General features: G+C 43.8%; 2 protein-coding genes and 1 non-coding gene across 4 annotated transcripts; 2 read left to right on the forward strand and 1 right to left on the reverse strand.

The window, feature by feature from the left end:
• The first annotated feature begins 52 nt into the window (after positions 1-52).
• CCDC117 (coiled-coil domain containing 117) lies at positions 53-13123 on the forward strand. 2 transcript variants are annotated; one of them, XM_072803085.1, is made up of 5 exons: positions 53-324; positions 962-1012; positions 6340-6564; positions 6980-7117; positions 10168-13123. In XM_072803085.1, exons 1-5 carry the CDS (start codon positions 143-145, stop codon positions 10403-10405), a joined length of 834 nt encoding a protein of 277 aa, XP_072659186.1. In that variant the 5' UTR covers positions 53-142; the 3' UTR covers positions 10406-13123. The 2 variants fall into 2 exon arrangements, with proteins under 2 accessions (XP_072659186.1, XP_072659187.1); XM_072803086.1 differs by lacking the exon at positions 53-324 and adding an exon at positions 544-699.
• LOC140619859 (U6 spliceosomal RNA) lies at positions 4263-4370 on the forward strand. Its single transcript, XR_012019665.1, has one exon. It is a non-coding gene; the product is annotated as a U6 spliceosomal RNA (small nuclear RNA).
• Positions 13124-16981: 3858 nt separating the features above from the next.
• On the reverse strand, positions 16982-22676 carry XBP1 (X-box binding protein 1). The gene is given in 6 exon segments (XM_072803084.1): positions 16982-18124; positions 18442-18525; positions 18528-18587; positions 19993-20127; positions 21440-21536; positions 22429-22676. Coding segments are annotated over 6 exon segments (1167 nt in total). The 5' UTR covers positions 22662-22676; the 3' UTR covers positions 16982-17566.
• Between the last annotated feature and the right edge of the window lie 834 nt (positions 22677-23510).

Genomic DNA, 23510 nt, shown 5'->3' on the forward strand with positions numbered 1-23510 from the left:
TGGAGGGTTCTAGAAGGCGTGACGTGGGGTCGAGAGCGGGCTCGGAGGCGGGCGCCTCTCAGCAGTCGCTGTGGCCGCAGCTGCCGGGCCCGGGGACGCGGGCGGTCGGGGCCGTGGGCGCAGCCTCCTGGTCTCCCCGGCCATGGCCGCGCTCGGCCGGCCCTTCAGCGGCCTCCCCTTGAGCGGCGGTCCGGACTTCCTGCAGCCGCCGCCGGCCTTCCCCGGCCGGGCCTTCCCACCGGGAGCGGACGGCGCCGAGCTGGTTCCGCGGCCGGGACCCCGCGCCGCCCCGAGCCCCGCGGGCGGGAGCGCGGCGCGCGGACGGTGAGGAGCCCGGCGGGCGGGCGGACGGGCGGGCGGGCGGGCGCGCGGCTCGGGCTCGTTACGCGTCCTCACGACCCTCGGCGGGGGCGCCTGAGCCCCGGGGACGTTAGCCGGAAGGCGCCCGGGACTCCGGAGCGGACCCGAGCGGCGCGGCGCCGAGCCTTTCCCGAGCCCGCCCGGGCTGGGCCGGCACCGGAGCCCGGCGGACCGCAGCGCGGAGGCGCCCTGGGCACGGCCGCGGGGGCTGACCTCCAGGGCCCCGCCTCCACTCGGCTTTCTCGCCCGCAGCGTGGGGCCGAAGCGGGTCCTGTTAGTGGGATCGTAAGTGCGGTGCTTATGAGCACCGTGCTTGCCCCCAGAAACGTTTTCCCCCACGTAAGTCGGTCCCTCCGGATGTATTTCCCACTCCCTTGGCAAAGTGGGAAGTTGAGATTTCAACTTCTAGTTACGTCGGGACCACCCAACCTGAGCGACCTTGTGATCTGTCTGTCCAATCCCAGTCGGCCTGGAAGGGGACAGCCAGTACTCGTGGAATGAGCGCGATTGTTGGGAAAAGGGAGAGTGGAGGCCGAGAGCACAGGCTCAGTGAATTTCTCAGTTGACTAATGTTTGTTTGTTTGTGTGTTTGTTTCAACAGTGTTTCAGTGCGCTGTAAAAAGAAACACAAACGAGAGGAGGAGGATGATGAGTAAGTGTCAGGTGCCACCTATTCACCTTACGGTCGCTTAAATTTAACCTGTTTTATATCCTCGACTATTTAAGTGAAAAGGTGAATCATTAAGTATCTCTGCAGGGCGATACAAGGAACTGGTAACTGGTTGCCTTTTGGGGAAAGTAACTGGGTAGCTGGTATATCAGAGAGAAACTTCTCCCTCTGCTCCTTAGTAATGTTTGAATTTTCATCCATGTGAATATTACGACATGGACAAAGTTAAAAGAATTTCAGGTGTGCAAAAGGATACAAATTGTAAAGTCTTAAGAGTGCCTGTTACCTGTTTCCTATGTCTCCTTTGGAAGATAATCTAAAAACAAGTTTATAACTGTATATACCTCTGCTCTTCTACATTTGTAAAAGGTAACTCCCCTCGTTGTGCAACACTTGGATCTTTTCATTTTACTCTCCTAGTTTGTTGCATATGGGTGCATTTCTTTTGCAACATTGAATATATTTCTGTTGGAAGGCTAGGTATGGATCATTAATTCGCCTCCTGTTGATAGATTTCTAAGTTATATCTAATCTTTTGCTTTTACTGTAGATTAAAGCTACTGTGTCCATTCTTTTTAAAGTTCCTTGTGTATATTTGCAAGTAGGTTAATGGATTCCTAGGTGCTGAATTGCTTGCATTTTAAATTTTGAACAAGAGTGTTGCCGATTTATATTCCTTTTAACAGTGGAAATGCCTGTGTCTCCATCTTCTCACCAGAACTGTCTTTTCAAACTTTTTCACTAAACTCAAAGGTTAAAAAATTGTATCTCGGGGTCCCTGGGTGGCGCAGCGGTTTGGCGCCTGCCTTTGGCCCAGGGCGCGATCCTGGAGACCTGGGATCGAATCCCACGTCGGGCTCCCGGTGCATGGAGTCTGCTTCTCCCTCTGCCTATGTCTCTGCCTCTCTCTCTCTCTCTGTATGTGTGTGTGACTATCATAAATAAATAAAAATTTTAAAAAAATTGTATCTCATAGACAGGCAGTCTAATAGAAAAATGAGTGGAAGAATCAAAGAGGATGTCCAAATGACCAATAAATGAAAGGTGTTCACTCAACCTTATCAGTCTTCAGAGGAATGCCTAGTAAAGCCTCAATGAGATATGCTACTTTACCACTAGGTACCGGAGCACCAATAACTGCAGTATTATAGTTGAGACAGTACAAGCACTTTGGGAAATAGTTTGGCATTATCTAGTAAGTTAAAGACATACATACTCTATTACCCAACAGTTCACCTCTTGAATGTGTACACGATTGGAACAGGAGACACAAGAAAGTCCATAGCATCCTTGTTCATAATAGCTCAAAACAGAAACGACCTGTATGTCCCTCAGTAGTAAAATGGATAAAGAAAATTACAAATTCATACAGTGGAGTTGTATTAAGCAAAAAAAGGGGAGAAAATGGAATGTATTATACCTATCAATGTAGATATGTCTTATAAGCATAGTATGAGCAAAAGAAACATCCAAGAATATGTACAGTATAAATTCTCTAAGCATACAGTTGAAAGCTGGGCAAACCTAAACGTAGTGTAGGGATGCGTATCTACATGCATGATGATGTATTTTTAAAAAGAAGTAAATAACCTAGTGTTTACCTGTAGGGAGAAGGAAATAGAGTACCATTTTGGGATGTTGGTGAGGGTCAATATCTTGAATGTTATTTTCATGGATGTTTGTTTTCTAATTATTCATTGAATTGTGTTAGCATAGGATTTTATACTTAAAATTAGATCTTTTTTCAGACCACTGTTTTGATTTATATTTGGTAAACTAAAGTTATTTTGAACATCATTACATTTAATACATTTGTGTTTAAGTGTGTCATTTGTTCCTGTTTTTGCACATTTTCTATTGGCTTATTGATCTTTTTCATGTTTACGTATAAGAAACCGCTAGTACAAAAAGTAGCTTATTGCTTCTTTAAAAGATTTTATTTTTTTTTATTGGACAGGGAGCACAAGCAGGGGGAGCAGCAGGCAGAGGGAGAAACAGGCTCCTTGTGGAGTAGGGAGCCTGGTGTGGGGCTTAATCCCAGAAGCCTGAGATCATGACCTGAGCCAAAGTCAGATGTGTAACTCACTGAGCCACCCAGTCGCCCCAGAAATCAGTAGTTTATTATGTGTGTTATGTTTCCCCAAAATTTGTCATTGGTCTTTTTACTTTGGGTAAGTTTTGCTTATTTGTTCGCTTTTTGGACAGCAGAAACTTTGTATTTTCCACTCTTGCTGATGCATAGGCTAAATAGATTTAAAAGTTGCCTTAGTTTAAAAACCACCACACCAGACAATATTTATATTCTTAATTGCCCTGGGATTGCTGCAGATACACAGGGATCTCTTTGCTTTTTTCTTTTGGCGTATACTATAAGATAAGTGAACGGGGGCACCTGTGGCTCAGTCTGTTGAACGGCCGATTCCTGGTTTTGGCTCAAGTAGTGTGATCTCAGGGTCAGGAGATCAAGCCCAGTGTCAGGCTCCACACTCAGCAAGGAATCTGCTTCTCTCCACCACCCCGCACCCTTACCCCTGCTCACGCTCTCTAAAATAAATTAATTAAATCTTTAAAAAAAGGAGAGATAAATGAATAAAGAGTTCCAGTGTGATAAGTTTGAAGCATAAAATCTGTTGGCTTAAAAATGTAACCAACTTTGGGGTGCGTAGCTGGCTCTGTCCAAGGAGCATGCAATCCTTGATCTTGCGGGTTGGGAGTTCCAGCCCTACATTGGATGTAACACTTACTTTAAAAAATTAAACTGCCTTTAATTTACAGATGGAGAGATTAAACCCCTGAGAATAAGGAGCTTGACATTTGAATATCTAATGCCCAGAAGTGTACTGCCCACCTGCCACTTCCATAGCTCTTATCTGTACTTTGAAGTCTTTTATAGCTCATTTTTTTTGAAACTTCATTATCATTGATCTCTAATTATATGCAAAACGGACCTACAGGCATAAAATAATACAGTCCAAATCATGTTGGAGGTCAGAGATCAGAACCCAGCTCTTAAACTCAGTTGCATTTCATAGTTGAATTGTTGGATGTACTAGGAAATTACCTGTACAGATTTTTTCTGCGTTTTCTTAGCTGGTTTTATGTGTGTAGCTTTTCTCCTGCTTTCCAAAACACCATAAAACTATCCAGGTACTACAGAAATATGTGATGTATAGCTATGCATTCTTAATGTTTTCTTATCAATTAAAGCAAATTATAAATTAAACATATTCTCGTGCTTACTCTGGCAGCACATAGACTAAAATTGGAACAATACAAAGACGATTAGCATGGGCCCTTGTGCAAGAATGATATGCAAATTTGTGAGGGGTTCCATATATTTAGATGATAGCTACAGTTGTGGTTTTTTTTAAATGATTTTATTTATTAGCATGAGTGGAGCAAAGAGGAGAGGGAGAAGCAGACTCCCTGCTGAGCAGAGAGCCCGATGAAGTGTGGCTCAATCCCAGGACTTTGGGATTATGACTTGAACTAAAGGCAGGCACCCTACCCTGATAACTACAGTTGTGAGCATAGCATGAGATACAGTGTTGTTGAATCACTATGTTGTACATCTGAAACTAATGTAACATTGCATGTCAGCTGTACTCAAAGACTTTAAAAATCTAAACACTTAAATTATTTAATAGCCGATTCCAATAAAAGTCTAGGTTCAAAAGAGCATCACTATTTGTCAGATTTTATATTGCCAGAGGCTTTAATGTTGATTTTTGCAGGGTTTTTTGTGTTTTGTTTTGTAGTCTTAACAGGATTGGAAATTTCTCTTTATGGGGATCTCTGCGTGGCTCAGCGGTTTAGCACCTGCCTTCGGCCCAGGGCAGGATTCTGGAGACCCCGGGTTGAGTTCCACGTTGGGCTCCCCCTGCATGGAGCCTGCTTCTCCCTCTGCCTGTGTCTCTGCCTCTCTGTCTCTGTCTCTCTCTCTCTCTCATGAGTAAATAAATAAAATCTTAAAAAAAAAAAAAAAAGAAATTTCTCTTTGTAAAATACATACCACTTCCTTTGGCCTTCAGTTTATAGAGTCATAAGCTGTGGTAGCCATTAATGATTTTTTTTTTTAAGTTGCAGAGCTATGTTCTGTTTTTTGAGGCTGTACTTGCTAATGCCCAAGCAATAAAGTACATCTGGTCTTGGGACTTAAATAGAATAGTTGTCTATATATATATATATATTTTTTGAATAGTTGTCTGTTTAACCTGCTTCAGAATTTAACGTGCTTCAGACAGTTTTCAACTAAATTGGGCATGTTGCAGTGCATGCAAATACTAGTTCATGGTTAGAGCTTGAAGTGTTTGAACTTCCTTAAGGAGGCCATCAGTTTCAGTGAAAAGAGCATAGAGCTAAGACTTAGGAGCTCTGACTTGTGTCCAACATGCAACTCTACCTTATATGACACTTAGAAGAGGGCACTTTAGCTTTTTTAGGTCTTAGTTTCCAAATCTGCAAAAGTAAAGAAGTTGATGAACTCTAAGGGCTCTATGAAATATAAATTTTTCTAGGAAGTGAAAATGGTTTATGATGCAAAGTGGGAGAAAAATGTACCCCATTATAGTAAGGGACTCAGAGCCAAATAAGAGTCTTCTGACATTTCAGAGGACCAAGAAATCAGCAGTATTGGAGGCATCTGGGTGGCCTTGTTGGTTAAGTGGCTGCCTTCTGCTTAGGTCATGACCCCAGGGTTCAGGGATCGAGCCCCTGCATCAGGCTCCCTACTCATTGGGGAGCCTGCTTCTGCCCCTTCCCCTGCTTGTGCACACATGTATGCATGCTACTGCTTGGTCTCCCCCCCCCCCCTCTCAAATAAATACATAAATAAATAAAGTTTTTTAATGTCTTCTGTAACCTGTACTACTTGGAACAGACCTAATGAAGTTATATATTTTTTGCCCTAAGGGAAGATAGGATGCCTGTAGACCACCTCCCCATATGGAGCAAGCAGAATTAGGACAAAATATGACTGGTGCTCAACTGCTGCTTTGTGATTTTAGTTTCTTTCCATTTGACCTATCCAGAGCCAAAGAAATGGGAATGACTTCTAAGTTCCCACATTGAACACTAATCTGAAAAAAGCACAATCTTGCAGGTAAAGTCTAATTTGTCAGAGCAGAAGAAAACATCTCTCAAGGAGGCTGTTAGAATGACAGAAAAGAAAATTCATGATTTCCTATCTTATAATCACACGCTGTCAAAAATCCGATTTTTTTTTTTTTACATGAGAGTTTGGTTAGAGATAGGGATGATAAACATTTCATTTATATGACTCTGAATTGTCATTGAATTTTTTTTTTCAGTTGTCCAGTAAGAAAGAAAAGGCTAACTGAAGCAGGGCTCTGTGCTGGTCCTAATGACTGGATTCTTTGTGCACATCAGGATATAGAGAGTCATGGAGTAAATCCGTGCACTAGTGGCCTCTCCGCACCTGGCATGTTAGATGTTATTTGTGAAGAAATGGATCAGACAACCGGAGAACCACAGTGTGAAGTTGCCCGAAGGAGGCTTCAAGAAATTGAGGACAGGTAAATGGGTAGCATATGTCACTGGCTTATTTGCTGTTCCTCTGTGATGTCTCTACTCATTTAAGCTAGTCTAATTCATCATTGAGTAATAACGGTGATCCTCAGCCTCTCAGACTATGAAAAATCTGAGAACTCAGGAGTTTGCACATTTAATGTTAAGCTCATAGAACTGTGCTAAATATTTTCACCTACTCTCTGAATATAAATTTTTGGTTTATGGGAATTTTCAAGGACACATTCTTCAAATCTGATTGCATGTATGTACTTTTTCCCTTGGAGTCTCATATTTTACTTGATCTTTTCCTGTAGCACCTCTTGCCTTTATTGTGTTTTTAAATTTCATCCCATTACTAGAATATATATAATAGCTTGACTAAATAATTTTTCTTTCTCTGCTTCTGCTGTCTTTATTTAGGATAATTGACGAAGATGAGGAAGTGGAAGCTGACAGAAATATCAATCATCTCCCCAGTCTTGTTCTTTCTGACACCATGAAAACCGGTTTGAAGAGGGAATTTGATGAAGTCTTTACAAAGAAAATGATTGAGTCCATGTAAGTGTTGGCTCCTGGTTTCCATTTATTTATTTTTTAAAATGTATTTATTTTTTAGAGATGGAGCAAGGGAAGGAACAGAGGCAGAGGGACAAGCAGACTCCATGCTGAGCAGAGAGCCCAACACAGGGTTTAATCCCACAATCTTGAGATCATGACTTGAACCAAAATCAAAGTTGGAGGATTAACCAAATGAGCCACCCAGGCACCCCCTTGGTTCTGTTTAATTATGATCTTGAAGAGAAACCCATTGTCTCCAGACACGGCCTGTCCTATCCTAGTCCTCTCTTTGTCCCCTGATCACCAGCAAAATGAAAGCACAATAGGTTTTATATTTAGCTTAGGTTGGATATAGGCCTTTTTCTTTTTCTTTTCTTTTCTTTTTTTTTTTGTAAAGATTTTATTTATTTATACATGAGAGACGGAGAGAGAGGCAGAGAAGAGACACAGGCAGAGGGAGAACCAGGCTCCATGCAGGGAGCCCAATGTGGGACTCGATCTCGCGTCTCCAGGATCATGCCGTGGGCCAAAGGCAGATGCTCAACCGCTGAGCCACCCAGGTGTCCCAATATAGGCCTCTTTCTTAGTTCATTGGGGGTGAACAAAATGCTGTGCAAGGAGAAGTTTGAAGTGTGCAGGAGTAGCTACCTTACCTTCTTAACCTCCAATTCTTTTCAAGTCCTGAAATGCACTATCATCTGTTATTTGGGATTGGGAGGATTGGCAAGAGAGTTCATTCTCTCCTAAATTCTTGTCATAAGATATGGGAACCACATTTCAAAAGCTCTTGCTTACCAGCCTCTCAATTATTCAGGAACACCACTGAGACCTAGAAAACAAACCAAAAGAAATCTCCCAGTAGTCAAAATAGTTACCACAAAGGCCACAATCCAAAGCTGACATTCTTATCTCATAGTGGATAGCCTCTCAGAGCTTTAGCTCTGAGCCATTTTGCTCTTTATTTTATTTTATTTTATTTTATTTTATTTTATTTTATTTTATTTTATTTCACGCATGAGAGACAGAGAGGCAGACACACAGGCAGAGGGAAGAAGCATCCTCCTCACATGGAGCCTGATGGGGGATTCGATTCCTGGACCGGGATCACGCCCTGAGCCGAAGGCGGATGCTCAACCACTGAGCCACCCAGATGTCTCTAAGCCATTTTGCTCTTAAGTTAGCCATAGTTTAATGAGTTTAATTATCTGATTTCCTAGAACATCAGAGTAGAAACACAGAAACAGGAAGTGAGAACAAACTCATAGTAGTGGGTAGTGGCAGAATAATCATGTGAGGACAAGAGGAAACGTAAGAGTGTAAAGAACAAAGCAGGCTTGGGGGCCATTGACACAAAACCTAATGATAGCCCTGTAATTCTTATAGTCCTTGAGTTTACATGATCTGAAACAGTCATTATTCACGTGTAAAATAGTAGTCAAGTTATAAAGTGCCATTTACATGTTGCCTAGGAAAGACTAAATAGATTCATACATAGAGTAGATTCAGGTATCTGAAAAAATCTCTTAGAACACCAGCCCCAGTGATGCCAGGTAGATGGGGAATTACTGCCTTTGGCCATAGTTGGTTCAGGTGATGTTAGATCAAAGAAGTTTTGCATTAGCCTCTTAGCTTGGGCCTATAATAAACTACTCAGCTCTGAGAGTGGGTAAATAGTTTTGTCAAGCAGGTCATGTTGCTCTATAGTCTAAAAAATAGCTCTTTTTTTTCTTGGTAGTTTTCCAGAAGCTAGCTTTTGAGTGTGTTCTTCAGTGTGATTTGTCTTACTTGCCTTTGGGTCCCAGAAATCACCAAACCATCATTGAGTGGAGGAGGACTGAGGCAGAGGCAGGCATTGGGGACATAATCATTTGGGCTTATTGCAAAAAGCATTCTGCTTTGTAGCTGTACTAAGCAAAAGGCATAGGGAGATATTTTTAATGTGTTTGGTCAGTATTTCATTTTCATTTATAATGATTTAGTACAAAGTAGTAGTAGCCCATAACTACTAATATTAACCACAATTTAAGAGATTTATAACATTAGGGCGGTCCTGGTGGCACAGCAGTTTAGCGCCGCCTGCAGCCTGGGGTATGATCCTGGAGACCTGGGATCGAGTCCCACGTTGGGCTCCCTGAATGGAGCCTGCTTCTCTCTCTGCCTGTGTCTCTGTGTCTCTCATGAATAAATAAATAAAATCTTAAAAAAAAAATTTATGACATTAAATTAAGGGCATCTGTTTTTCATATTGAATATTTATGTTGCTTTTGTATATTTTTTTTGTTTGTTTTGCTTTTATATTATTTTTAAAGATCGTACCTAATCTCTACACCCAGTGTGGGGCTCGAACTTAGAACCCCAGGATCAGGAGTCATGTGTTCTACTGACTGAGCCAGTCAGGCACCCCTGTATTACTTTATTTACTTACTTATTTTATTTTTTAGTTTTTTAAGATTAAAAAATGAGAGACACGGGGCGGGGGTGCGCGGCAGAGACACAGGCAGAGGGAAAAGCAGGCTCCATACAGGGAGCCTGACTTGGGACTCAATCCCATGTCTCCAGGAACAGGCCCTGGGATGAAGGCGGCGCTAAACCGCTGAGCCACTGGGGCTGCCCTGTATCACTTTAAATCACACCAATATAACTAGTTTGTTTTGCTTAAAAATATGTGCAGAACAGGGGCACGTTAAGCATCCAATTCTTGATTTCGGCTTGGGTCATAATCTCAAGGTCCTAGAATTGAGCCAGTAGTTCACTCCATGCTCAGCAGAGCCTGCTTGGGATTCTGTGTCTCTCCCTCTGCTCCTCCCCCTACTCATGTGCATATGGTTCTGCTTTTTTTCTCTAAAATAAATCTCTAAAAATATGGACAGAACTATAAAATTGTATGTATTCGAGTGGCCTTTCTAAAGATCTATTTAGATCATCAAAAATTTATTTTGATGCCTTCAGTTCTTAATTCTAGATATTTGATAGCAAACATTAACTTTTCAACATGTATCTTTTATTTCCATATCCTAAAATTTTTGATAAAAATCTTTTTTATTTCGTAGGAGCCGTCCTTCCATGGAGCTTGTGCTCTGGAAACCTCTCCCTGAACTCCTTTCTGATAAGCCAAAGCCGTCATCTAATGCTAAGAACTACACAGGAGAGAGCCAAACTAAGCATGCAGCTGCTGGCACTGCCTTCCCTGGGAGAACTGAACTGTTCTTGGAACCTCGGCAAACAGGGATGCCTGTTTACAATAGTTTGGAGACAGCTGCTTGCACAGAAGAAGAGATGGAACTCTAAAACCAGTTTCTATACTAAAGTTGTCAAATTTTAGGTGGCTCATGTATTTGGTCGTGAGCCTCTTTGTATTTGTATAGTATAGGGACTTGAAAGTTTTATGAAACGGGTGTAATATCTCCACCTGTGATTTGGGGTGGGACTCTGATTTTGGGTAGCCATTTCGTGAATCCATCTTTTTGCCAAGGAAGCTTGTCTCGAGGGAAAACGGTTTACTAGGGAGCTTATTAAGGGAATGTGAAATTGCAACTTGCAAAGGCAAGTATATAAGCTGTGTGTCTAAGGGTGACTTAAGTCATCTGTCACATTGTATAAACCATTCAGATAGTTGGCAAATATTTAGACACTTGAATCTGAAAACGATGCATTAAGAAAGAAGGATGCTCCTACTGTGTACTCTGACAGCTGAGTCACAACTGCATCTTCAGATCGGAGCTCTTGTTTACAGTGGTGACTATATATGATTGGGAAGAGGAGGGAAGAAAGCAGTAGCTTGAGCCTTTTACCAAGAGATTTAGTAGGAGCTCTGAGACTTGTATATTGTCAATTCTGAGTAGCTATGTTGATGAAATAGCTGGTAGCTGTGTGGCTCACCTCTGAAAATGCAATGAAAATACAAAGAAAAGATTTTTCCTTCAAGGCTTTTTTGCCTTGTGCTACTGTTGCTCCTTGGTTTCCCTTGCATAATTGATAAGCCCAGTTATTCAGGAATGTTTACAACTTCTTTAACTTTGATCGATCCTTAAAAAGCGATTGAGAGGTAACCCATGTGCAGATTGACTATGGGAGAAGCCTCCCTTAAGTTATCCCAAGGAACTGCCATGTCAGCGAAGCCTGGCACTGATAGGTATTTTTAAAAAGGTTGTACCTATATTAGCAAGTTGAGTATTTTGGCATTAATGTAGAAAATAATGATGAATAATTAACTGAGAACCTATGGGTAAGTGACGTTGAGATGTACTGAACTAGCCACTCTGCCTGGTGCTTCAGCTGTTGGGCAGTAAACCTCAGTTAGTAGAGAATAGCTTCCTGCTAGCAGGACATCTTCATCTTTAGGAACTAAACGAGGCTCAAGGTGTCCTTTGGGGATAACCAGGATTGAAGTTTTTTTTATTTCTCAGGAAGGGCTCTTCTGTGTGGCAATGTCTCAGTGCCGAGTAAACTAACACTTCCTTCAGTGCTACAGAATATCCACTATAACTTAATGAAATGAGTGTAATAGTGTAATACTGGCCCTTACATCACACGACAGGAGACCACCCCAGTTCTTTTCATTTTGTTTTCTGGGTTTCTTCCCCCTTTGTAGGAATCAGATAACCTTGTGTAGGAAATAAAAAATGGCTTCTGCCAAGTAGAGGTGACTTTAGAAACCGGCTCCCAGGCATTTTCGAAACCCATGCTGAAATCCCTCCCCTTGTTACAGATGGCGTAGAAGTAACGAGTCTGTTAATTGGACTGTTTCTTCCCTTGCCTGTTGTTCCTGCTTTCTCTATTTCTGTCTGGATAGTCAGGAAAAGATTTAATGTTTAATATTTAAACAATATTTAATGTCTACACAATAAAATTATTCGAACTTCAAACCAGTGTTAAAACCAGTTGGAAACCAGCTAATAGTTTCTTAATCTCAGATTTAGAGATGAATGTAAACTGTATTCTGTTGAAATGTGCAAGTGTTTGATTCATGCCGTTTGAAAAACTCCTGCCTTTAGGTCATTGTTTAATGGGACCAACTTAACAAAGTTTGTAGCCTTAAAGAAATCGCCGTGCTAAAAAAGTTTGTTCTGGTATAACTCAAAAACATGAAGTGAATGCCCAGAATTTGGAGTTAGTCCCGGTGTTAGGACGGAAGGGAAGGTGAGAACTTCCAAAGAAGGACCCAAAAGACACTAAGATAGGCTTCGGTAGGAATTGTGGGTGAGGCCTCTGATCAAAGGTCTGTATGGGGGAAGGAGGAAGAGCTCCAGACAGGGCTCTGATACCACTGGTGTAAAATACAGGAGAGAATGAAGAGTCTGTTAATTAAAATCCAAACCATTTGTTTCAGGAGTCAGATTATCTGACATGGTTAATTATTTCTGCAGGAAAATGGATGTTTAATGCTCCTTTTTAAACTTTATCCTTTTGCATATGTACAGAAATTTTCTTCATCCTTGTGGTGCTTATTCATCTGAGCCGTCTCCACAGTCTCCATGCCTTTGTTTTGTTTTCCTTCTGTAGTATAAGGCTTTTGCTTTTGCCTTAAGGTTTCCTTAGGGAATCAACAGGTCTTTTCATTTTGTACAGCTTTTGAAGCATGGATCAAACATTGGCTTACAATGCTAATGTGTGAAGAGAAAAATTATCTGAAGCAGGTGAGCTTTAATGAACAAATGTATATTTTCTCTGAGTTTGAGTAGGGTGTGTGTGGGATTTTTTTTTAAATATCAAGTTAAGTCCAGTTCTCTCAAATATTAATCAGTCATAAAAAAGCAGAAACAAAAATAAAACCTGCTACTCATTTTTGAAAAGGTGCAAATGTAAAATTTGGGAAAATAGGGTGGGGGCTGGAACCATGGAAAGAATGCTTATATAAGCAGGTTCATTAATTATTTTGGTTTCGTTGATAGTGATAAGAATGGTGCAGTACTAGGAAGGTTCTGGAAGATGCTGTCAATTTTACTTTAAAATGAGAATCTGGTGTTTCTGTATTTTGTTTTCAATAAAACTTCTTAAGTGTTTTAACTTTTTGAAGTATTTGTATTCTGCATATAACAAATCCGCTACCTCTGCTTTCCTCTAAATATGTTTTGTTAGTGTTTTTTAAGATTTATTTATTTATTCATGAGAGACCCACAGAGAAGCAGAGACACAGGCAGAGGGAAAAGCAGGCTCCATGCAGGGAGCCTGATGTGGGACTCCATCCCGGACCCTGGGATCACACCCTGAGCTGAAGGCAGACGCTAAACTGCTGAGCCACCCAGGCGTCCCCCTCTAAATTGTGTTTAAAGCAGCATTCATATCAGAGAGGGACTTAAATTTATCTCGAAGAGATTATTATGTTGGGTTAAAGGTAAGCTTCATAAGTGAGTTAGCTTTCCAAAATAGGCTGTTTTGCAGTTCTAAAACCTATAGAATGCTTTCCAATCTCCTTATCAGTTTGCTGCTGTCAGTCAATGGCATTGATTGGCAGTGGTGATTGATTGCCAGTATTCAGATGACAGTAGTGACAGTCAAAAATGTTTAGAGAGGGGATCCCTGGGTGGCTCAGTGCTTTAGCGCTAGCCTTTGACCCAGGATATGATCCTGGAGTCCCCGGATGGAGTCCCACGTCGGGCTCCCTGTGTGGAGCCTGCTTCTCCCTCTGCCTGTCTCCGCCTCTCTCTCTCTCTCTCTGTTTCTCATGAATTAATAAATGAAATCTTTAAAAAAAAATGTTTAGAGAGTTGGAAATGGTATATAGAGTTCACAATATTTTTGTTTTTATAGGTTTAGGACCTTTAGAAGGAATAGGAAAATTCCAAGTTACGTGGTCATTTCTTTAAGAGCTGACAGGTCACTGGGTGGCAGTATTGCCTGCATATTTACAACCTTAATCACTTGGATCCCTGATTTGTGGGCAGGTGGAGTTAAGTTTGAGTTGCAATTACAAAAAACTTAGGATATTGTTTTTCACCAAAATTTGGAAATCATAGCTAAAAGTTACCTAATTTCTTCATAGATTTGGAACCTAAAGCCTAAATAGATAGTGACAATTCAGTATTTTAATTGAACTTAACCAGCTTCAATGTTCTTCCTACTTGACCAGTGGTTTTAGTGTTTTCATGGAATACCAGAATATGTCATTTAGACTTAAATAATCCACAATAAAGTATGGTTCAGTCAGTGTAACATTAAACTCCTTCAGAAAATAGTGTTGTGCACCCGGGTGGCTCAGTGGTTTAGCGCCGCCTTCAGCCCAGGGCCTGATCCTAGAGGCCAGGGATTGAGTCCCACGTCAGGCTCCCTGCATGGAGCCTGCTTCTCCCTCTGCCTGTGTCTCTGCCCCTGTCTCTCATTCTGTGTGTGTCTCTCATGAATAAATAAATAAAATCTTTAAAAAACTTAAAAAAAAATAGTGTTGTGTGTACCTGTTTGGTCCAGATAGTCTGCCGGTGGCATCTTAGAGCTGAATTGCGTGCATTTAGGCTACAGTTACAGCAAGATGAGGGTATGTTGTCTTTCAATAACTGATTTATGGGTCAACAAGCCAGTTTTCCTGCCATTCAATGAATTTGAGAAGTCACAAGGTAAAGATTTCATTCTTTAGATATTAGATTTTGACTGATGCCATAGAATATTCCTGGAGTAGGCAATGTTACTTTTTGCCTACGGTTCTTTCCTTTGTGTGCACTCCAATAGCATGTCTAGTAGAAAAGGAAGCCCGCATAGGTCAGTGTTACAAGGCCTAGGGAAATAGTGCTCAGACATTTGTCTCGTTTCATTTATGGACAACCCTCTGCATTTAATATAAATCTTGCTTTGGTTTTACAGAAAAAGGTCTTGGTTTTATTTCTAACCAGTTTGTTTCAATAAGATGTCCTTAAAGGCAGGTGTTTTCTCAAGGCTGAGCAGTGGTTAGTCATTTTCACCCATCTGTACAGGAACTGAAAACCCCAGTGACCAACACAGGTTATGTATGTCCTCTTATCCCTGTTAGTGCAGCTGCCTCTTTCATGTGATGTCATTGAATGTAAATTATTTGAGCCTCAATCTCCAGATGCTTCTATTATGGAGAGTGGCTAAAATGCATCTATAATTGCATTTGCCTAGACAATCCCTAAATAGATTCCCAGCACTTAAATTTTCAGTTATAGAAAATCAGGTGATCAGATTTTTAATCATGGGGGCAGCTGGAGATTGTCTATACATTTCTGATACGGAAGCAGCATAGGGGCACCTGGTGGGCACAGAAGTGTGAGACTCGGGTTCTTTTTTTTTGAAACTTGGGTTCTGAGTTTGAGCCCCACATTGGGTGGAGAAATTTTTTTTTTTAATTTTTATTTATGATAGTCACACAGAGAGAGAGAGAGGCAGAGACATAGGCAGAGGGAGAAGCAGGCTCCACGCACCGGGAGCCTGACGTGGGATTCGATCCCAGGTCTCCAAGATCACGCCCTGGGCCAAAGGCAGGCACCAAGCCGCTGCGCCACCCAGGGATCCCGGTGGAGAGATTCTAAGATAGCCTAAGTAAGCTTGCGTTGCCAAAAACTAGAATTGAGTTCTGGGTTTAGTGACCAGGGGTTTTAGGCTGTTTTGTGGACATGCCTCCAATCACACCAAACTCCCCTGTACTTGGTTGAAAGTAGAGACTGCTTTGCCTTGCTGCTTGGGATTTCTTGAATCCTCCCTTTTGCCTATCCACTTGACCTCTCTAGTGGTAGTTTAGTTTTGGCATAGAATGCTGGCATAGGTGAAATGATCTCTATAAATGAGGGAAGTCCTTCGGCATCTTGTAAGATTTCCAAGAAAAGATGCACATGAAGGATGAGGATATGTCTATAGTTTTGGGATACTATTGATGTGTCAGATTTTTTTAACAGGTTCATTCTTCTGTGAAACAAATTCTAGTATATAATTCCCTAAGATTAAAATCTCTCCAAAGTAGATTAAGGGAAGAGGTAACTTTTGAGTGCTTGGGATGGTACCTACCTGATAAGTGTACATATGCCAAGAGCTTATAATGCATCATCTCCTTGAATCCTCCAGCAACCTTTAGAGATATTATGGACTATTATGTCCCTTTTACAGGTGAGGAAGTGATTACATGTCCAGGGCTACCTGGCTAACCAGTGGCAGAGTTAAATTCAGGTAGTTTGAGTCTGGAAGATGTTCTTAATCCCTATAATGGCAAGACAATTTTGATCTTTAACAGCATGTCCATCTCTTAACATAAGGTGGTATAGCAAAATAATGGCTAAGCATTCTAGTTCTGCCACTTACTAGGCTGTGATACTGGCCAGTTAGGCTACAGAATCAGAAATATAGTAACTGCTCAAAGAGTAGATTGTACCACTTATGGCAGGAACTGAGGCAGGCAGTAACTGAGGAGGGAAAAACCTTTAAAAAGTGGCACGCGGGATCCCTGGGTGGCGCAGCAGTTTGGCGCCTGCCTTTGGCCCAGGGCGCGATCCTGGAGACCTGGGATCGAATCCCACATCGGGCTCCTGGTGCATGGAGCCTGCTTCTCCCTCTGCTTGTGTCTCTGCCTCTCTCTCTGTGACTATCACAAATAAATAAAAAATTCAAAAAAAAAATAAAAAAAAATAAAAAGTGGCACGCTTGGGGAGCCCGGGTGGCTCAGCGGTTTAGCGCCTGCCTTCCACCCAGGGCACGATCCTGGAGTCCCAGGATCAAGTCCCACATCAGGCTCCCTGTGTGGAGCCTGCTGTTCCCTCTGCCTGTGTCTCTGCTTCTCTCTGTCTCTCATGAATAAATAAAAATCTTTAAAAAAAAAAAAAAAAAAAAAGGTGGCATGCTCAGTGAAGTCGGATAAATTACTATCATTGTAAACAGTGAAACACCTAGAGAGAAAGCAGTAAGACTTACCGAGGAACAAAGACACTGCATTGCACTTTTTAATTGCACAGGTAGTTTTAAATAAATGGAGAAAGCACCTTCCAAAAGTTACACTAGCAGGGAAAGATTCCATCAAGCATTTACATAGTAAATTTTCATAGTTATACAAAAGATTCTTGATCTTTACTTGAACTGTACATGACGGAAAGGAGCCCCCTCAGGTAGGTGTTCTCTGCTTGCAGAAGCAAACTAAAGGGCCTAAAATTGGAGGCAAGCCTGGGATACCAAGAAGGAGGAAAAGAAATGTTAAAGGGCCACTCAAATTTCACGTCTAAGACACTTGTCCAATGACCCTTACATAAGAATTTTAGGTCAAACTACTGCCCTTAAGATAAAGGTACAACCTCAAAAGCTGTAATTCTGGATTATAGTAATATATCTGAGTACCTTGCACTGCTAGATGACAAAAGAATACTTGGGGTGACCTATAAGGTTTGAACAAATACTTTAGAAGAATTCCCTAGGACTGTACACCCTCTACTTTGGCTTTTTTAAACGAAGCACAGGCTTTCTCTGCTATCTTCAGGCAGTATAATAGTCAAGGGAAAGGGTAACAGCACTGATCATTCCTTAGACACTAATCAGCTGGGGAAAGAGTTCATTGGCAAAAGTATCCTCCCAAGAATGGTCTACACCAAGCAGAGAGGACATGTCGCTGAAGGGAGAAGGGGAGCCCTCATATCCACAGTCACTATAAGCATCCAGTAGACAGGAAGATGGCTTCAGGCAGTGGCTGGATGAAAGTAGATCTGAGGTGCCCAGCTCTGGAATGAAGTCATCTTCTACAAGTTCTTCCTTCACTGAGACAGTGAATTCAGGATGATCTTTCTCTGAGGGGCTGAAAGGTGCTTCCTCAATTTTCACTACCACATTAGCTTGGCTCTCTGTCTCAGAGGGTATCTCTAAGACTAGGGGCTTGGTATATACATGGTCAAAACGAATCAGTTCATTAATGGCTTCCAGCTTGGCTGATGACGTCCCCAGTGATGGAGAAGGGGAGGCCGGTAAGGAACTGGGTCCTTCTGGGTGGACATCTGGAAGCTGCTCCAGGCTGGTAGACTCTGGAGAAGGACATCTGAAGAACATGACTGGATCCAAGTTGAACAGAATGCCCAACAGGATATCAGACTGCAAGAGACAAAAATTAAATGGAATCCAACCATTAGAATGTGCCTGAGAATCTACCTGGAATACTTCCTACTAGGTCCCACAATGTATATGAATCATCACTCAATAGGATGACCTCCGAGACCCACAGACCCATTTATCTACACCTCACTCTATGTCCTAAATCACCTGGAGATAGGAAGGCAGTCGATCTTCACCTGTAACCCAGCCAAAATTAACCTTTCCTGCCCTCCTACATCTGGTCAGGGATCTCAGACATCAAACAGAAGGAATTAACTAGTTACACAGCTCTTCGCTAAATCCAAAAAAACTCTTACCTCAGAGTCTGAAGAGTCAACGCTGTCAGAATCCATGGGGAGATGCTCTGGAGGGGTGACAACTGGGCCTGCACCTGCTGCAGAGGTGCACGTAGTCTGAGTGCTGCGGACTCAGCAGACCCGGCCACCGGCCTCACTCCATTCCCCTGAAAGACCAACATAAATAAACCACTCAAACTGCTGAGTCCTCAAGGAAATGGTCACCAGGCAGCTGTGATTCTCAAGGTTCAAGAAAGCTAGAAAACTAAGCTTTGGAGCTGAAACCTTTCCCTTACCTCCGTTATTTCCGTTTAATTGAGTCTTCCTCAAGAAGAGAGGAAAAAAGAAGGAAGACTAACTTCTGTCATTTTATGTGCAACGAAACATTTTTATGGCCCAAATTAAGATTCTGGAAGGGAAGGACTGATATTCTTAAAATCTTCAGTGATATTCTCCATAATACTACTTTTTTAAAGATTTTATTTATTATTATTTTTTCATTTTTATTTATTTATGATAGTCACACACAGAGAGAGAGAGAGAGGCAGAGATATAGGCAGAGGGAGAAGCAGGCTCCATGCACCGGGAGCCCGACGTGGGATTCGATCCCAGGTCTCCAGGATCGCGCCCTGGGCCAAAGGCAGGCGCCAAAGTGCTGCGCCACCTAGGGATCCCTATTTATTTTTTCATAAGAGACACAGGGAGGCAGAGACACAGGCAGAGGGAGAAGCAGGCTCCATGCAGGGAGCCTGATGTGGGACTCGATCCCAGGTCTCCAGGATCAGGCCCTTGGCTGAAGGTGGCGCTAAACCGCTGAGCCACGGGGGCTGCCTCTCCATAATAGTTTTAAGATTTTACCTTTAGAGGCACTTGGATGGCTTAGTCTGTTAAGCATCTGCCTTGGGTTCAGGTCATGATCTCAGTGTCCTGGGACTGAAGCCCACATAGAGCTCCCTGCTCAGTGGGGAGTCTGCTTTTCCCTCTCCCTCTATCCCTGCCCCCACCACTGATACTCTCTTTCTCTCTCAAGTAAATAAAATCTTTTAAAAGAAAGATTTTACTTTCTACTAAGTAAATAAAAAAGCCTTTAAAAAAAAAGATTTTAGTTTTTATTAAGTAATCTCTGCACCCAAAGTGGGGCTTGAACTCCCAACCCCGAAATCCAGTGTTTCATGTTCCAGCAACTGAGCCAGACAGGCACCCTTCCACAATACATTTCTTCTTTTATTTTTTTAATATACATATATTTTTTAAGACTTTATTTATTAGATGCAGAGAGAGAGAGAGAGAGAGGCAGAGGCACAGGCAGAGGGAGAAGCAGGCTCCATGCAGGGAGCCTGACATGGAACTCGATCCCGGGTCTCCAGGATCATGCCCTGAGCTGAAGGCAGGCGCTAAACCGCTGAGCCACCCAGGGATCCCCGTTGGTACTTGCTCTTATGAGAGCTGTGTAACTTACTTTAGTAGAATTTAATACTATTCACTACACAGTTGAAAAATGAGTGTCAGTAAGGGGTCATGTCACTTAGAACCAGTTCTCATACAGGGCATCAGATAAATGAGACAACTTACCTTGGTCTGGGTCTCCGCCTCCTCTTCAGTGGCCAGGGTATCCATCCCCAACCGCTGTCTTAACTCCTGGTTCTCAACTACAAGGCCATGAGTTTTCTCTCGTAAAAGCTGATTTTCTAGCAAAAGTTTTTGGTTCTGGAAATAAGTTCAGAAAAAGCTATTAAAACATCCAGTTCTTTCACTTAAGAATCCACCTGATGACGTTTCACTACAGTTGGTTTCCTTTCCTTCTCTTTGACCTTCTGGAAAACTCTGCTTACGTTCACAGTAGGTATTCAAAGGAAGGGTCATAGTTATGAAAAATAAGAAGTGCCATTTCATGGGGCCACAAATAACACAATGCTTCCAACTACGAATATAGACCTCAGCAAAGGATGACTTGCGGGTTTTAGATAGGACAAGGGGAAAAAAAAATCCTATCTTAAACTAGCAGGTTTTAATAGAAGTGATAATGGTAGGCCATAAAATCAAAACATGTTTTTAAAAATGTATATATATACATATATAAAATCCTTATGTGTTCAAGATGTGTAGCTGGGAATAATTTAGGATTAGGCAATAAGCACGCCCTAGAAGGGGAAGGGAACTGTTGTTTTTTTTTTTTTTTTTTTTTTTTTTTTTTTTTTTTATGATAGTCACAGAGAGAGAGAGAGAGGCAGAGACACAGGCAGAGGGAGAAGCAGGCTCCATGCACTGGGAGCCCGACGTGGGATTCGATCCCGGGTCTCCAGGATCACGCCCTGGGCCAAAGGCAGGCGCCAAACCGCTGCGCCACCCAGGGATCCCTTTTTTTTTTTTTATTTTTTTATTTTTTTATTTTTTTTTTTTTTGGGGGGGAAGGGAACTGTTAAGTGGACTTTTGGCCAAGCCAAGAAGGGTCTCAGGTTTAAGCAACTATTTTCTACCATGCTTTTATGAATTTCTTAGTACTAACTCGATAAACATTGTAATGTTGCAATTCACAACTTTGAGACAGATCTAGCACCAAATGCCAGAGGGTCAACCACTTCTGCTCTCATCAACCTTCATCACTTAATCACTTAATTACCTAATTAATTTAGATTAATTTTTTTAGTTTAACTTTTATTTATTTATTTATTTATTTATTTATTTATATTTATATTTATATTTTATTTTAGTTTAGTTTAACTTTTAATTAACTGTTCGATCATATTCTAAAAAGACAGAATCAGGGCAGCGCCGGTGGCTTGGCCCGGGGTGTGATCCTGAAGTCCCGGGATCCCCCGTCGGGCTCCCTGAATGCAGCCTGCTTCTCCCTCTGCCTGTCCCTCTCTCTCTCTCTGTCTCTCATGAATAAATAAAATATTAAAAAAAAAAAAAAAAAGAAAAGAGAATCAACTTGGGATGGGCAGCGAACCTCAGAACATTCACCAAGGAAGGGATTACAGGAAATAAAAGATAAGAGTTTGATCTCCAGTAGTTTTACCTCTTCCTCCAAATCTACCACTTGCTGTTCCAGCTCACTCATTCGAGCTTTCTTTCGGTCTCTGGCAGTCTGGGCTGCTACTCTGTTTTTCAGTTTCCTGAGAACAGAAGGGACATACCACACTAAATCATCTCAAACCTTATTTATATCTTCATTTGAAAGCTCCACCAGCTGGTGCTTTCGTTTTCATTTACAGCATATAAGGTAGACTAAGGTAAAATATACTCCAGGCTCCTCCCCTCAATAAAACAAAAACAAAACAAACAAACAAAAAACACAGCCTTTGGTGGATCTGGCTTGAGGAACCGTTTCATTCTCCCCCACACTGCGTCATCCACACCCCCGTCGCATCCAGGCCGCTGGACACAACTACGACTCATCTTGCATCAGAGATTTCCTCCTCCCCTTGCTACTCCCCGTGTAACTCAAATAAGGGCGAGGCCGAGGCCTCTCACCTTGGCTGACATCCAGGGCAGCCCCGAGACGGCTGCTCCCCGTGTCTGCTCAAGAAGGTGGGTACTTAAACCACAAAAGGCACCCACGAATCACCAAAGAACCAAGATGTACGGAGCACGGAGTACGAGGCTCAATCCTCGCTCCAGGCTCCCAACGACCCCAGAAGCGGACGCGGAGGCCGTTTGCCCAGCGAGCCTCACACGGCTCACCGCCCTCCCAGCCTCGGTCACTGCAGCTCCGCGCGTCTCCAAAACAAAAAGTGGGTCGATCGAGTCTATGCACACGGGCCAAATTCAGGAAAGCGGAATGACAGGTCCGCCCGGGGCCCCGCGGCAGAGGGCCCGACCCCAGCGCGCCGACGCCCAGCGCCACGCACCACTGAGGACCCAGAACGGAAGGGGGGGATGACAAAGGCCCGGCGGCCCGGGCTCCGGCCTCCCGCCCCGCCCCGCCCCCGCCGCGCCGCGCCCCACCGGCCAGGCCCCGGCGCCCGAGCGCGGCCAGCCGGGCCCCCGCCCCCGCCCCGCGCCCACCTGCGCAGCGCCTTCTCCTCGGGGCTCAGGTGCGTGAGGCGCTGTCGCTTGCGCGCCTGGGGCGGACCCCCGCAGGCCGCCTCCGGGCTGGCCCCTCGCGGGCCCGGCACCATGAGCGGAAGGGCCCGGCCGGCCGGGGCTCCGGCGGCGGCGGCGGCGGCGGGCTTGCCGGACAGAAGCAGCACCTTGGGGGCCCCGGCGGCCGGGCTCTGCGCGGCTGCCACCACCACCATCGCCCCGCAGCCCTCACGCCGCTGCGCGCCGCCGTCGTCCACGGGGCTGCCTCGGCCGCACCCGGCCTTTCTACGGTCGTGGCCCTCCGCGATTGGCCAGCGCCGCGTGACGCACGGCCGCTCTCGGCGCCCATTGGCCCGGCGGGCCCCGAGGGGGCGGGGCCGGGGCGTCCAGCGTGGCGGCCGCCGCCCGCGCGTCGCAGGAGGGGCCGGAGCTGGGGGGGCTCTGGGGCCCGGCGGAGATTCCTCCCCGAAAGGATTTTACCCGCTAGGCTGACGCATTCCCCCCGCCCCCGGAGCCGCTGAGTCTAATTCCAAAAGGAGAGCTTTCCAGACTGATGGCTTTTTGCCGACACTGACAGCAGTTGTCACCTCTGCCCGACCAGTTATCTCGTGCGCCACGTCGGGGCCCCGAGCGGAGCGGAAAATCGAGGCGGGGGGAGGGATGGAGGGGGAAGGGGGGAGGGGGCGGGGGGACAGCGAGCGCCAATCAGGCCTTGGATGAGCAACCAGCCTGCAAAGAAATCCTGCTAAATAAGAGTCTTCAGGAATTGAAATCGCGCGTTTTAAAACTAGGCTTGGCCCTTGGCGGGGCTTTCAGAAACCGGGGCTTTGTGATCTCGGGAGTGGCAGGAATACATGCAATTTTAATTTGCATTTCTACATTTCCTACTATGAGTATACTCTTTTCGTTTCACTTGTTAAAACCAGGGTCCCCGGGGGTCTACCCTGAGCCCCCCTGGCACGCGGGTAAGTTGGAGGCTCCTGCCCTGGCAGCTAGGGAGCAAATTTAGGCACAAGGTTATTAAAATGGTTCAATCCCAGGAAACACCCCCACCACCACCACAC

This window comes from Canis lupus, chromosome 27 (genome assembly GCF_048164855.1).
Source record: "Canis lupus baileyi chromosome 27, mCanLup2.hap1, whole genome shotgun sequence".
In the NCBI taxonomy this organism is placed as follows: Eukaryota; Metazoa; Chordata; class Mammalia; order Carnivora; family Canidae; genus Canis; species Canis lupus.

Bases quoted from the DNA above. Each gene is read 5' to 3' on its own strand.
- CCDC117 (XM_072803085.1), top strand. From the start codon at position 143: ATGGCCGCGCTCGGCCGGCCCTTCAGCGGCCTCCCCTTGAGCGGCGGT. The intron at 6,565-6,979 runs GTAAATGGGTAG...GTCTTTATTTAG, and splicing joins CTTCAAGAAATTGAGGACAG to GATAATTGACGAAGATGAGG. The intron at 7,118-10,167 runs GTAAGTGTTGGC...TTTATTTCGTAG, and splicing joins AAGAAAATGATTGAGTCCAT to GAGCCGTCCTTCCATGGAGC.